Genomic DNA, 13,094 nt, shown 5'->3' on the forward strand with positions numbered 1-13,094 from the left:
GTAGAGGTCGGCTCTGGTGCCAATTTGCTAAACTTGGCAGACTGATTGGTAAGCAGCCGTAATGTATGAGTCAATCACCACTGAAAAATCTGCTGTGTCCTGGTAGTGCAGGTGTCACACACAGCCTATATTGGATTTGGGGGTTTGGTGACCCTTCCGGAATAATCTTCATGTACCTAGAGCGTCTTTTGGTACAGGAGGACTGACATGGCGAGGATTATTTCATTTTACAGAGTCCCACAGCAGTACCCTTGTATCCCTTGTATACTAAAGACGTGATGTGGGTTAAGGGAACTACAGCTGATTAAAGCCCTTCGTTCACAATGTCCTGCAATGTCATCACACAGAACACATTTGTTTGTTTCTCATTTTTGTTTGTTTCTCTTGACAGCTGGGCAATTAGGCAGACCTTTGTTTGCTAATGTGGCTAGACTGAACTCCGTCTATGTAATTTTGCTCAAAAAATTGAATACCTGGTTGTTGTTGGACAGTAGGCTCAACTCACCAGAAGATCTTGGCAATACACGCAATGACTTGTGGGTAAACTTTCATGTCAACTTTCTGCATAGTGATAAACTGTTATTCATTAGGCCCTGCAAAGTTTGAAGTTCACTTTGAACTGAACATTATGTTAATGTTAAAATGCTATTTGTCGACTACAGTTCAGCATTTAACACTATCATCCCCTCCCTACTCACTACGAAGTTGGGGGATCTAGGACTGCATACATCCCTGTGCGACTGGATCTCCAACTTCCTAACAGACAGACCACAATCAGTACGGGTGGGCAACTGTGCCTCATCCACCCTCACCCTCAGCACTGGAGTGCCTCAGGGTTGTGTCCTAAGCCCCCTGCTCTACTCACTGTACACCTACAACTGCACAGCCACTTCCAGCTCCACCATCATTGTCAAGTTTGCTGACGACACCGTTGTCATGGGTCTGATCTCGGACAACGACGAGAGGGCCTACCTGGAGGAGATTAAACACCTGGAAAACTGGTGCCAGGAAAATAATCTCCTCCTAAACGTCAGTAAGACAAAGGAGCTGATTGTAAATTGCAGCAAGAAGCAGGAGTGGAACTACCAACCTGTGAGGATCAGTGGAACCACGGTGGAGAGAGTAGATCGTTTCAGGTACCTTGGTGTTCACATCTCGCAGGACCTGTCCTGGTCCCTCCATACCAACTCCCTGGCAAAGAAGGCTCGTCAGCGTCTTTACCACCTCAGACGCCTAAGAGACTTCAGACTGCCCTCCAAAGTACTGCGGAACTTCTACACCTGCACTATCGAGAGCATCCTTACGGGGAACATCACAGTCTGGTTTGGGAATAGCACCAAGCAAGACAGACAAGCACTCCAAAGGGTAGTGCGTTCAGCAGAGCGCATCACTCACACGGAACTTCCTGACCTGCAGACCATCTACTACAAGCGGTGCCAGACCAAGGCCAGGAGAATTGTGAAGGACCCCACCCATCCCAACAATAGACTCTTCTCTCTGTTGAGGTCAGGGAGGCGCTTTCGCTCCCTGAAGACCAAGACAGAGAGGCTGAAGAGGAGCTTCTTCCCACAGGCCATTCGGGCCCTGAATCAGGGAAACTGATAAACTGTGGGGACCACCATCACCATGTAAAATAACTGTATATCTGTATATATATATTTATATTCAATTACCTTGTTACACAACAACTGTAGATATGTTATTATACGAAATGGATCTGTACATTCTGTAGATTGTGTACATATATACACAACCATATACATTGTACATTGTGTATATAATCATAATATACATATATTGTACATACATTGTTAATATATTTTGTACATACATAGAATATATATATTTATCTTGCATATATATATTTCACATATAGAGAATATCTATATTTCTCTATGCACCCCTGTTTTCTTTTCCTCAGTTTGGACAGAGCACTCTCAGCTATTTCACTGCGAGTTATACTGTGTATGACTATGTATGTGACGAATAAACCAAATTAACTTGAATTAACTTGAATTAACTACTGGGTCCTACGGAGACCAGCCAGACTATGAGAACCGGTACTCAGACGTGGACTCTGCTGGGTCTTACGACCCCTGCCTGGACGATTATTGTGGCTACGCTGATTATAGAGAGAAAGGGGAGTGTAGCGGACATGGGGTCTGATCGTGAGGAGGACACTCCAATGGAGATGGAAGAGGACCCTCATGGGGATCTTCCCTCCCACAGCGACGCTAAAGGCTCTGAGAATGAGGAGCCCCCAGCACCCAAGGCGCTGCCTAGGGCTCCGCCCAGGGCGTGCCGCCCCAGGTCAAACAAGCTGCCCCAGGTGGTTAGCAGGGAGGCATCGTCGTCAGAGGAGGACACTCCTCCCCCTAAGGCGAAGGGCCCCAGAGCGCATACGGCCACGCCTAAGCCTAGTGGAGGCAAGAAGGCAGCAGCACCAGTGCCTGTACCGGAACTGGGCAACACAGTTGGTGTGCTTCCCCATGCACATGCGCCAAAACCAGGACCGTCACCGCTACCCAAGCCAGCAAAGGACAATCCCCCTCCAGGCTGGTCGGTCTCTGACCCAGCGACAACTGGGGGTCTGGCTGGGGTTCCTTCTTCCTTCTCCGGACTGTTTACTATGTACCGGTCGCCGTCCTGCTCTCGTGTGTGTGTGTGTGTGTGTGTGTGTGTGTGTGTGTGTGTGTGTGTGTGTGTGTGTGTGTGTGTGTGTGTTTGTCTGTATTGCCACGCCCTCTAGTGTCGTTTGCCTGATGTTTGCTGTGTGTAATTGTCATGCGTGTATATAAGTCTCGTGTCTTATCATTGAGGTTGTCGGTGTTTGAAACTATAGCCTGCATGCTACGTCTTGTTATGTGTTATAATAATCTTCTGCGTCAACGTCCCTCATCCCCGCTTCCTGCTTAAAACCTTCGAACATCACACTTGAAAATGGCCAAATTCCTTCTGTAGCCCACTTAGCAGGGAACTACTAAGGCTACTGTAATACACCTTAGCACACCTGATATTTAGTTAAAACACTTTTTAACTAACTGAATAGGTGTTTGCTCAGTGCCATGTCTTAACACTAGAAATGATATTGCTATTGACCTTATTTCACCACAGGACACTAAACGACAGCTGTGGTTCAGTTCAGTTCTCCTCAGTCACCTGCTTCAGATGTTGGTGAATCAGGAATAGAACAAAACCATGGGTGACTTGGGGGTCTTAGAGCACTTTTCCCACTGATGTAAAGCTCATGCCAGTGTCAAAGATTCTTCTCCATTCTTCACTTTTCCACTGCGAAAAGCTTTTCAAAACTGGACCCATAGATGTGCTGGTCTGGAACCAGGTATTTTGCAGACATTTGCTGTTTTGCTGAATTTCATTTCATCTGCCAATATTGCATTTGTCAGTAAATGTGCACTGCTGCTTTACACACCGAGAACATAAAAATAAACAAAGCGCTTGTTGTCTTGGATGTAATCTCTGTCCACAGCAATCCCTCTGCATTAAATACATGCTGAAAGCAAAATGTAAAATTTGCAAAGATCTATGCTGTGGATTTCCCAGAAGTGTTGAAAAAGGAGAGAAAGAATTTTCAATGTGATATTTGCTCTACCATTTATCAACGAACTTTGTGTTACAATACTTTTGGAAAGCCCAAATGTCAAACCAACAGAAATCTGTTCTCAGACCAGCAGAAACGCAAGGCTATTTTCAGACCAACAGAAACGTAGACTCATTCTCGAACCAGCGGAAACACAAATCTGTTCTCAGACCAGCTTTGTTGACCGGTTCATAGACCAACTGCAACATAAGCCTGTTCCTGGGAACTAGCACCAATTCCAGCATAAGCAATAAGCAATGGTACTTTGTTGGTTGAAAAGTGAAATTAGAGGACAGGACTGAAAGCCTTTTCTGAAGGTAGAAGACTCATTGACAAAGTCCTAGAGTATGAAGGTGTAACATTCATCTAGTTTTTCACACCAAGAACTTTATTTAGAGGGATTAGATGCTTATATCATCTCATTTTGTCTGTATGAATGTGCCCACATGAACCGAGTGCCCGCTGTGGGCGCATTGTTCTTACCCTACATGACACAGGCCCCCACACATCTGCCTCCGGCCCACTCCGGCTGTGTGGAGTGTGGGCACGCAAAGACAGCTGCACCCAACCAGCCCCAGATGTGGAGCCTGGTGATGTGCCCCACTGTTTGTTCAGAGCACGCCTGCAATTCCTGCACCCTGGGGGAGGGGCAAGTGAGCGGGTGTGAACGAGATGGCCAGCCACAGCCAGGGATGAATGAGCGAGAGTGTGCAAGAGTGTGAGTCAGGAAGTGAGTTTGTGTGTGTGTGAAAGCGTGAGAGAGAGCGAGAGAGAAAGAAAGAGAGAGAACAATAGCACAGTACATCTCCCACAGAGCTATGGAGAGGAAGATGATGCTAAGTCAGCCCAGTGGAACAGAAGAGCGGAAACTGGAGAAGACCACTGCCCTGCTTCAGATTCACCATACATATACACTACATCCACTCTGGCTAATCCATGCTCTGGAATCCATGAAATGGCTAATCCATGAACCTGAGCCAGGTGTCACAACCAGCTTCAGATCCTGGAGGACCCGCTTCAGAGCCTGGAGGACCAGCTTCAGATGCCTTATTGTTCAGCTTGTGGTTTTCTCTCCATGGGCAGAAAGGTCTAACACTCTGCCCACTGAAGTCTTGAAGTTAGGGAACTTGGAAAAGTCCTCTAAAATATGAAGAAATGTTTTTAAAGGACACAGATCTTGGAAAGACTACATGGGGATTTGTTTTTAAAAAATTAACTTATTAAAGTTTTCTGATAGTCAGCTCTGTGTAATCACGCAAGTTCATACTCATAGCCACAAAGTTTAGATATAAAAATATAAATCATAAAAGCACGAAATCACAGACGTTTATTTGTGTATATTTCATCGTTACTTTCACACAGAACACATCATAAATGTTCCTCACGCTGGCACTAGTGAAAACGTTTTGTCAGACATGAGGCTTATTAAATTTCTAGTTTACTGGCATAGAGATCTAGACTGCCACCTAGTGGTACAAAAAAGTACTGTGAATTGTACTGGAGGTCTGATTGCTGTACTCAGCTACCCCACGGCAAACAAACGGACTTAATTTCCAAATGAATTTTTACAGAATAATTATCAATTGATTATGAATATTGCAGTCTAATTACAAGTCATGCTAAAATTACCAAGCAAAAGGCAGTTCATATTTTTTTTTTAAATGTTGTTGAGGGAGACCTGTAGCCAAAAACACTATGAACTTTATGCACAAGAGTGATGTAGCTCATGATTATTATACATCTCTCATTCAAAAAAGGAAGTGAAAAATTGTTTTTAAAGGGGGATTCAATTTGTATGGTACTTTCCAAAGCTATGATCCAGTATTAATCTATCTGTGTATAAAAATATCTGAGCATGAAATTAGGAAAAGAAACAGTGAGGGGAGTCAGTGTTGAGACTTTCCCGGTCTGACCAACCAACTACAGAAACTGTAGTTACACAGGGAATGCAAACGCTAGTTGTTCCCGGAAGGTCTATCACAGTAATCCTTCATATTCATAAACAGTCTTGGACCAAATAATGGCTTTATAAAAGGTACAAATTTCTGTGACTCTTATACACCCACAATATCAACAACTGCCTCCCCAACACCATTAGCATAGTTTTATAATGCTGTGCTTATTCAGTATTGACAATGTTAGCGTTTTCAAGTGAGTTCCCTTCCTCTAATGTGGAACTTTGACTTATTGCAACAAAAACAAACCATCGAAAAGAGAGGGACCTACAAGTACCAGAAGGTCACCTGTTATCTTAAATAAACAGTGAGACAGTCAGTAACAAATACTATGGACTTGTAAAAGTAGCACAAGTTGTGCATTATTTTTTCTTTACTATTTTAAAAAAATATTTATACGTCTCTTCTAAAAAATAAACAAAAACCAAATCCATTGTGACCTTGACACAATAACAGAATGAAAATAAGATTTCTTCAAATGCAACAAGAAATACTGAAAGAATTTAACTTTCTCCATCTCAAAACCTCATACTGAAAAATTCAGAGTAGAGAGTTATGTACCATTGCTGAATACATTATTGAAACTGTCAGCATTTAAAAGCACTTCCACATGCCATCAGCAATTAAAACACGTTAATAAAAGAGTCACCTTAATAGGATTGACCAGCTTTATGAGCTCATGTCATCTTGTTTCTTTTGTCATTTCTTATATATTGTATATCAGAACATCAAAAGTAGCATAAAATATATTTAATTATATAAATATGTATTTTAAAAAAGTCCTTCCTGCATAGAGAAATATTTCTGACTGCAAAGACTGCAGTAAAGAGTTTCCTTTCCCATAAATCTTCTGCAAACATAGTTTGCACAGGACTGAAAATACATTTCCTCAGAAATGTAAACTGTAACATTACTAAGCAATTTCATTTGCAGCCTTGCTAAGCACATTTACTTCTACCCTTTGCTCAAGAGTTTCAATAAAAGATCTCAATACACATTTTCCCTTATTAGTCTTATTTGTCTTAGGCTAAACCTACAAGTAAAGTGCAAAACACTGTTTAAACCAAAAATGGTTTAGACACACCACTGGAAGCCAAGGTGCAAAGAGGCTCTCATAATCCACACAGATGCCCCCAACAGCAGGCAGGCGGGTGCAGGCGGGTGCAGGCGGGTGCAGGCGGGCGGAGCTGTGGCGGTTCCCTTTGCCACTCAGGCTACGGGTGCGCTGCCTGGCTCTGGAATCTCCTCCTCTGCTAGGAGGCCCTCTGTTCCGCAACCATCCTCTAGTCGGAAGAGCCGAAGAGCACTGGAGTGAAAGAAAACGTCAGGGTGAGTCAGCGCTCTTAGAAACAAAACACTCGCAGAGCCACACGAAAACGCCCACGTGAGAAATGGCAAACGCAACCATCCAGCTCTGTGGTCTGTAATGAATACAGATTGAGTTTCCCCATCACTGAAATGGTGGCTATTGTCCAGCCTGGAGCCAGCGGGGGAAGTCCAGAGAGGTAGTTGAGAGAGCTACTCTGGAAATCAGCGGTGTGGGGTTTACCTATCACATACCCAATCACACAAGGTGTTTTTCTGGCCAGCTGTTGTTACCATAATTACTGGGGTGGGGTGTGCTAGTCAGTGCAATGAAACTCACACTTCTTCAACAGACAGGGTGCAGGAACACACCGTTTTACTCTGTGGAAGTGGGAAAGAGAAGTATTCAAGAGGAACCTCGGCCTGTTTTTTCTCTGTGCTGGAACTAGGCCAGAGAACTGTATTTCATAGACAGCATGGATGATTTTGCAGACCTGGAAGGACAGCATTGGGCATCAGCTGTACACACTGATCAAACTACATACAGCACACAGTGACCAAGCTTCATACAGCGTGCATTTTGTACCCAAAGAATGTTCCAAACGATAATGAAATAACTATTTGTGTGGGGCCAAAATTAGCAAGCGTTTTGTTTTTGACCAAAAGTTACCAGACCTTATTTTTTAAAAGCCAAGACTCCAAAACAGTACTGAATAGCAGTGTTTTTGTCTTCGTACACACCGTCTAACCGAACTGTGCCTTGCACCGTTGTCTTGACTCATAACATTTTTAAGGGAGGTTTCTAACTCTCAGCTTAGGCCATGGCCTGAAAGGCATTTTCAGGGGGGAAAAGAAAAATCACTATGAAAAGACAAAACATATACAGAGTAGGGTTACTACGCACATCCACTAATCTGAGTAGGGCACTCACCCCAGCAGGGTCAGCGGGATGAGGCAGAGTCCAGCGGCCAGGAGGAAGGAGAACCCGGGGAACCAGGCCACCGTGCTGGCGTAGATGGTGTTGAAGGTTGCGCTGGCCACGTTGGTGCTCAGGTTCTCGCTGAAGGCCAGGCAGGCGAAGAGGGCACCTGAAAGAGACAAAGCAAAACCTACAGGAAGCTGGCACTGACTTTCCCATGTGCCCCACTTACAGAATTCCTGCTCCTGCGCATGGCCGGGGCAGACCCCGGAGAGGATCTCTGAGGATCACCCCGGGGACCCCCAAGCTTCTGCGTGAAAAAGAAACTCAACTCGGAAAGACCTGGGTGCTTAGGCCAGGAGTTTGGTAGGGGTGTACTAGTCGAGAGCACTTGCTAACAAAACCATCTTTTCAAATCTGTTTTTTTAAAGTGCAAAATGCGCAAGTTGTGCACGGTTAAGTGGATGTGTTCTCACAAGTGCAGAAGCACAAACAGCAAAGAGGATGCAAGTGTGTGACCCACCAAGAGCTTTCGGTTTTGGATCAATGGTTTTGGCAAAGTGCTTACCCTGCTCGGACTTTGAGACCACCTTCGACATCATGGAGCGCAAGACAGGAAAAGGCATGATGGCCAGGAGCATGGGAAGCCTCACTGCAGAGTGCACGCACAGGCAAGGATTAGCAAACACATTCGTTCAGACTAAACTTGTAGGAAGATCTGCACTCATCACTCACACCTTTTGATTTACCTGTTAGACCAGTTACAGAGGAGAGGAATGTTTTAAGAGTTAAGGATTTCTTCATAAGAAACATTTCCTTCGCAAATTTATGCATATTTGAATTGATGATAATTAAGTAAACTGTCCATGTAGAAGTGACATCACTGGAACTCACTACCGTGCAACAGGAGTGTTATGTAATTTCCTTGCAAACAAGCTTAAGATCTCTATGTGAAATGACAAGCATCTTTGGCTGGAGTGGGGTCGAGCATGTCACCACCACTGGACTCTGGAACTATAAAAATGTGTAATGAATCATGCTTCACTATCTGTCCAACTAACAAATCTGGGTTTTGCAGAACATTGCCCACTGGGATAAACACCATCAACAGGCACGTTTGGTGGAAGAGGGATAACGGGCCAGGGCTGTTTTCAGAGTTTGGGCTAGGACACTTAATTAACACATGTTAATTAATTACTTAATTAATCAATCAATTAATGAAATAATGAATTAATTTATTAAACAGATGCTAATGCACATGATTTTGAAATAAATGTGATGTCACACACCAGGTAAAAGTAGCCCAAATCTTTTCCTGTGACAGATATAAGTGTGTCTGTGTGGCAGTGTGAACAGCAAAGAAACACACTGAATTTTCAGTTACAGTTTGGGGAAACTTTCATATGTGGCACTGAAACACAATACATATCCAATGCATGGCAATGTGACTCATTCCAAACAACCAGAACTTTTAACATCAATCCAACTTGACCTTTGTAATAATTTTGCTCTGCCGTGCAGCACAACACGCAAAGCGTCATCCTTTTGCTCATGTAGGTCAGTCTAGGAGCATGATCTGTTCACACAAATGTCAGATATAGGTCCCATATTGTGATACTGTGAAGACATTGTGAAGAACCTAACAAAAAATGGGATTTGGTCAGAAAATTGGATTTGGGCCACTTTTACCTGCTTTTATGAGCCCAAAAAGTTCATATAGTTGGAGGTCAGCTTTCAGCTATCTTTTGCTACAATGTTGTATGTAAGATAGATAGTAACACAAACCTGGTGTAAATGTAAATGGACTGTTAGCCAGCATGTGGCTAACTGAAATGAAGCTCAAGCTTCACTTTCAAGACAAAATAAACAAGTGCTCTCCGCGTCTTGAGATATGAGTGAATCTACTATGGTGAATCTCTACACACAGGCAGAGAGTCAGTGGTCATCTTAGATGAGAATATCCCTCCTGTTACCTTTCAAAATAACACGGATATGATGCTGACGTTCCAGGCTAAACAAATATGGAGGCTAATATTGCAACTCAACAAATGTTCCTGTGCATTGTTGCCTGATTATAGAACATCATAGAGGGATATTCAGGTGCACTGAAAATCTGTCAAAAATAATGAGTGCTTTGAAAAAAATTGAAAACACCTGCCTTACTGTATAGCAATACTTAAAAATTTTAACAGCAAAAAAAAAAAGCTTCGGTGCTCATGAGAATGAAACATCAGTGCTTACCAAGAAACATCATCAGTGTGGTTTTGGCAAAGGCCATCATCACCATGCTCACGCAGACGGACAGCATGCCGATTAAGACAACCACCAGGTTGGGAAGACAGCGTGAAAGCACGGCCACGCCCGCAAAGCTGGTAACGAACACAGCAGTCGAGAGGGCGGAGCCATAGCCAACGAGGATCTCGCTCCAGCAGAGCGGTTCATTCAGCTCGTAGAGCGTGATCACGGACAGGCTGCCGAAGTTGGTGAAGCTGAAGGAACAGAAAGTGGCAATGAGGAGCACCACCAACCTGGTCCTCTTCCGCCCGCCCCGGGCAAACAGCTCGTAGATGCCGAAGGTGAGCCTCCGCACCACCCCGCCTGCGCCTGTCGTCCCTCCATCCGCTACCCTGCTCTCCTCCAGAACAAAGAGCGCATAGAGCAGGTTGAACAGCTGGAACACAGCGGAGGTGAAGAAGGGCCAGTTAAAGCCGGTCGCCCTCAGGAAGTAGCCGGAGGACAGGAGAGCCACTCCTGACAGCAGGCCGATCACCATGTCCACCCCAGCCATGCGCAGGGTCTTCTGCTCGGAGCTCTCGCATCGGTCGGCCACGTAGGAGAAGCAGCCACCCAGGATGGTGCTCACCCCGCCGAACAGGGCGCTAACGAAGGAGGCAACGATGAGCAGGTAGAGGTTGAGCTCGAGCAGGGACACAGCAAGGAAGGACAGGCAGTAAACCAGCGAGCCCACCAGCGGTAGGACGATGGTGACCTTCCTGCCCCGCCGGTCACTGTAGGTTACCAGCATGAGGGTCACCAGGAGACTGGGGATCATGGAGGAAAGGTCCGAGTACATAGAGAACAAAGAGGCCGCCTTCTGCACTTCCTGAGAGAGCAGAGAAACACAACAATAACTAAGCACAGAGCAATAAGGAATCGATAGGTCTAATAAGCACAAAGCAATGATGAATCAATAGGTCCAATAAGCACAAAGCAATGCCTTCAATCACATTCTGAACAAGCGAGCGTTTCATGACAATAAGAACAATGCTCAAAAGGGTCATACAAAGAGGAAATAAATGAGAAGAGGAAGCAGAAGATACAAAAATAGTTTTGCACCTGATGCATTCTAACCGTGCATCCTACACCACAACAGATGTCAGTACCGTAACATTCACTTTCAGACGAGACCTAATGTCAAAACAAAGCTGACTTTGTATATATTAGATATTAGATTTTGTATATATTTTATGAATGAATATTAAACTTACTTCATGGAGGTTCGAATGATTGCTATTGTTCGTGCCGCACTGGGAAGAGCTGTCCGACACTGGGTAAGTAGTGTTGGTTATCTCCTGCCAAAGGCGGCGGTACACATATTGCTGAACGAGAGGATATAGCAAAAAACTGGCGAACGCGTATACAGCGACGATCGGTTCCACAAAATACAGCCCCTTCATAACGTCGGCGGCAGACACTGCTCCTGAATAAGAAAGAAAGTCATGCTGTACACATTCGACCAGGCTGAATATCACCATCTAGCCCTTTTAATCTACTCATCTAGGTGGCACGAACAAAGAAATTAATAAACTCGGGGAGTAAACAAATTCCTTTCCAGCAGTGGGCTCGTCTGCTCATTCACATGCGACCACCTTCGAGACTCTTTCTAAATCACCTTCATAGTTGCACAACATGGACAGCTACCTCTCTTAAGCTATACGTATCTTAATTTACCATACCTTATATATAAATGAAAAGGTTACCTCGAACATGTAATAAGTATAAGGCTGAAACTCGTTCCTGTCACCAGTCTTTAGCAGCCGCCGTTCTGCACACTGTTTATGGAAGCAGTGCAGAAAGTCGGGATCACTTATTAAAGTAATGTCTTCCTGTTTTGAGCCATCGACGCCTGTGATAAGACAGTGCTGCTTCACGCATCTCCCTGAGTGGCTGGTGGAGCAGTCGATCCTGTAGTGGGCTGGCACAAGCGATGCTCGGTCTAAAGAGTTTGCTTGCCTAATTAATGTTTGCCGTTCCTTAGTAAGTTATTTAACCAGTTTTCTGAACATGGATTATGTCCAGTGTTAGAATACATTGTGGCATTGATTCACCATTGTAGGGCGTTTAATGTTGATTTGAAAATAAAATAACCAGACATAAAAAGGCCAACAAAGCAAATGTTAAAGTGGCGGTTTTTTTAGACATGTAGACTAACCAAAAATCTGAAAATACAGTTATGCTGAAAATAAATTAAATAATAAATTTAGTAAAAATTGTGAATGTTCTTTTTCTTCCTTACTCTTCACTATTTTCACAATTAACTATAATGGGTTGCTGTAATATGTAATCCCCCCCACCCACCCCCCACCCCAACTAAAAAAAAAACACCTTTGCGAAACTCGGTCTGGAGACAAACAATAATTTTACTAGAGGATAATATGAAATAGTCCTCTAAGTAGGCTATACTATAGGCCCACGGGTGTGGCTCGCTGTCACTGACGCGCTGACAGTGGTCGCAACCAGTAACATCATGTGGTCGGAAAGTGTCCGTAGAGTTAGTGGATTGCTAACATACTGTGCATGGCAACAAAGAGACTATTGCCTAATCAAATCTACGTTGGCGCTTCAAATACGTCGGTTGCTAAAGTAGCTTAAAGATAGGAGTCGTTTTATCTGCATTATCGGACATAGGGCCATTGCATAGGTATTCATCAGAATTATTTTTTCTCAGAATTTATTTCATTTTATGGGCGAGATTTTCGCAAATAATGTTACGGACGCGTAAAGGTTGGGAAAATCTTCCTCAGGATATAATGGTGTTACAGTGATGCACTTTCCATTTAGCAACATTGGGCCTGAAGCTGTAGGCTGACCTTACGATCGGTAGATGTCGCATTTGTGCAAAGCCACGCTCACGTCTCAACCAGGACGTAGTTGCTCTTTTTATCATTCTTATTGTGGAAATCAGTAAGACGATTATATTATTCTGAATTTTGAAGTACCTGTGAAAACCATGTTTACACTTTAGGCCTATTTATTTACACGATGTTTATTTCATTCATACTATTACTACTAAGAAGAAATTATGTGAAACAAATTT

At 43.9% G+C, this 13,094-nt stretch overlaps 1 protein-coding gene across 2 annotated transcripts; it reads right to left on the reverse strand.

The window, feature by feature from the left end:
* Positions 1 to 4,902: 4,902 nt before the first annotated feature.
* LOC113571799 (solute carrier family 46 member 3) lies at positions 4,903 to 11,905 on the reverse strand. 2 transcript variants are annotated; one of them, XM_027000935.3, is made up of 6 exons: positions 11,758 to 11,903; positions 11,266 to 11,477; positions 10,019 to 10,880; positions 8,346 to 8,429; positions 7,790 to 7,946; positions 4,903 to 6,859 (listed from the first exon to the last, which is right to left on the reverse strand). In XM_027000935.3, the coding sequence occupies exons 2-6, from the start codon at positions 11,452 to 11,454 to the stop codon at positions 6,763 to 6,765; spliced, it is 1,389 nt and encodes a 462-aa protein (XP_026856736.2). In that variant the 5' UTR covers positions 11,455 to 11,477; positions 11,758 to 11,903; the 3' UTR covers positions 4,903 to 6,762. The 2 variants fall into 2 exon arrangements, with proteins under 2 accessions (XP_026856736.2, XP_081558977.1); XM_081702851.1 differs by lacking the exon at positions 8,346 to 8,429 and having other exon boundaries at positions 11,758 to 11,905.
* Positions 11,906 to 13,094: the final 1,189 nt, after the last annotated feature.

Source organism: Electrophorus electricus, chromosome 19 (assembly GCF_041902795.1).
Source record: "Electrophorus electricus isolate QZ-2024a chromosome 19, ASM4190279v1, whole genome shotgun sequence".
NCBI classification, from domain to species: domain Eukaryota; kingdom Metazoa; phylum Chordata; class Actinopteri; order Gymnotiformes; family Gymnotidae; genus Electrophorus; species Electrophorus electricus.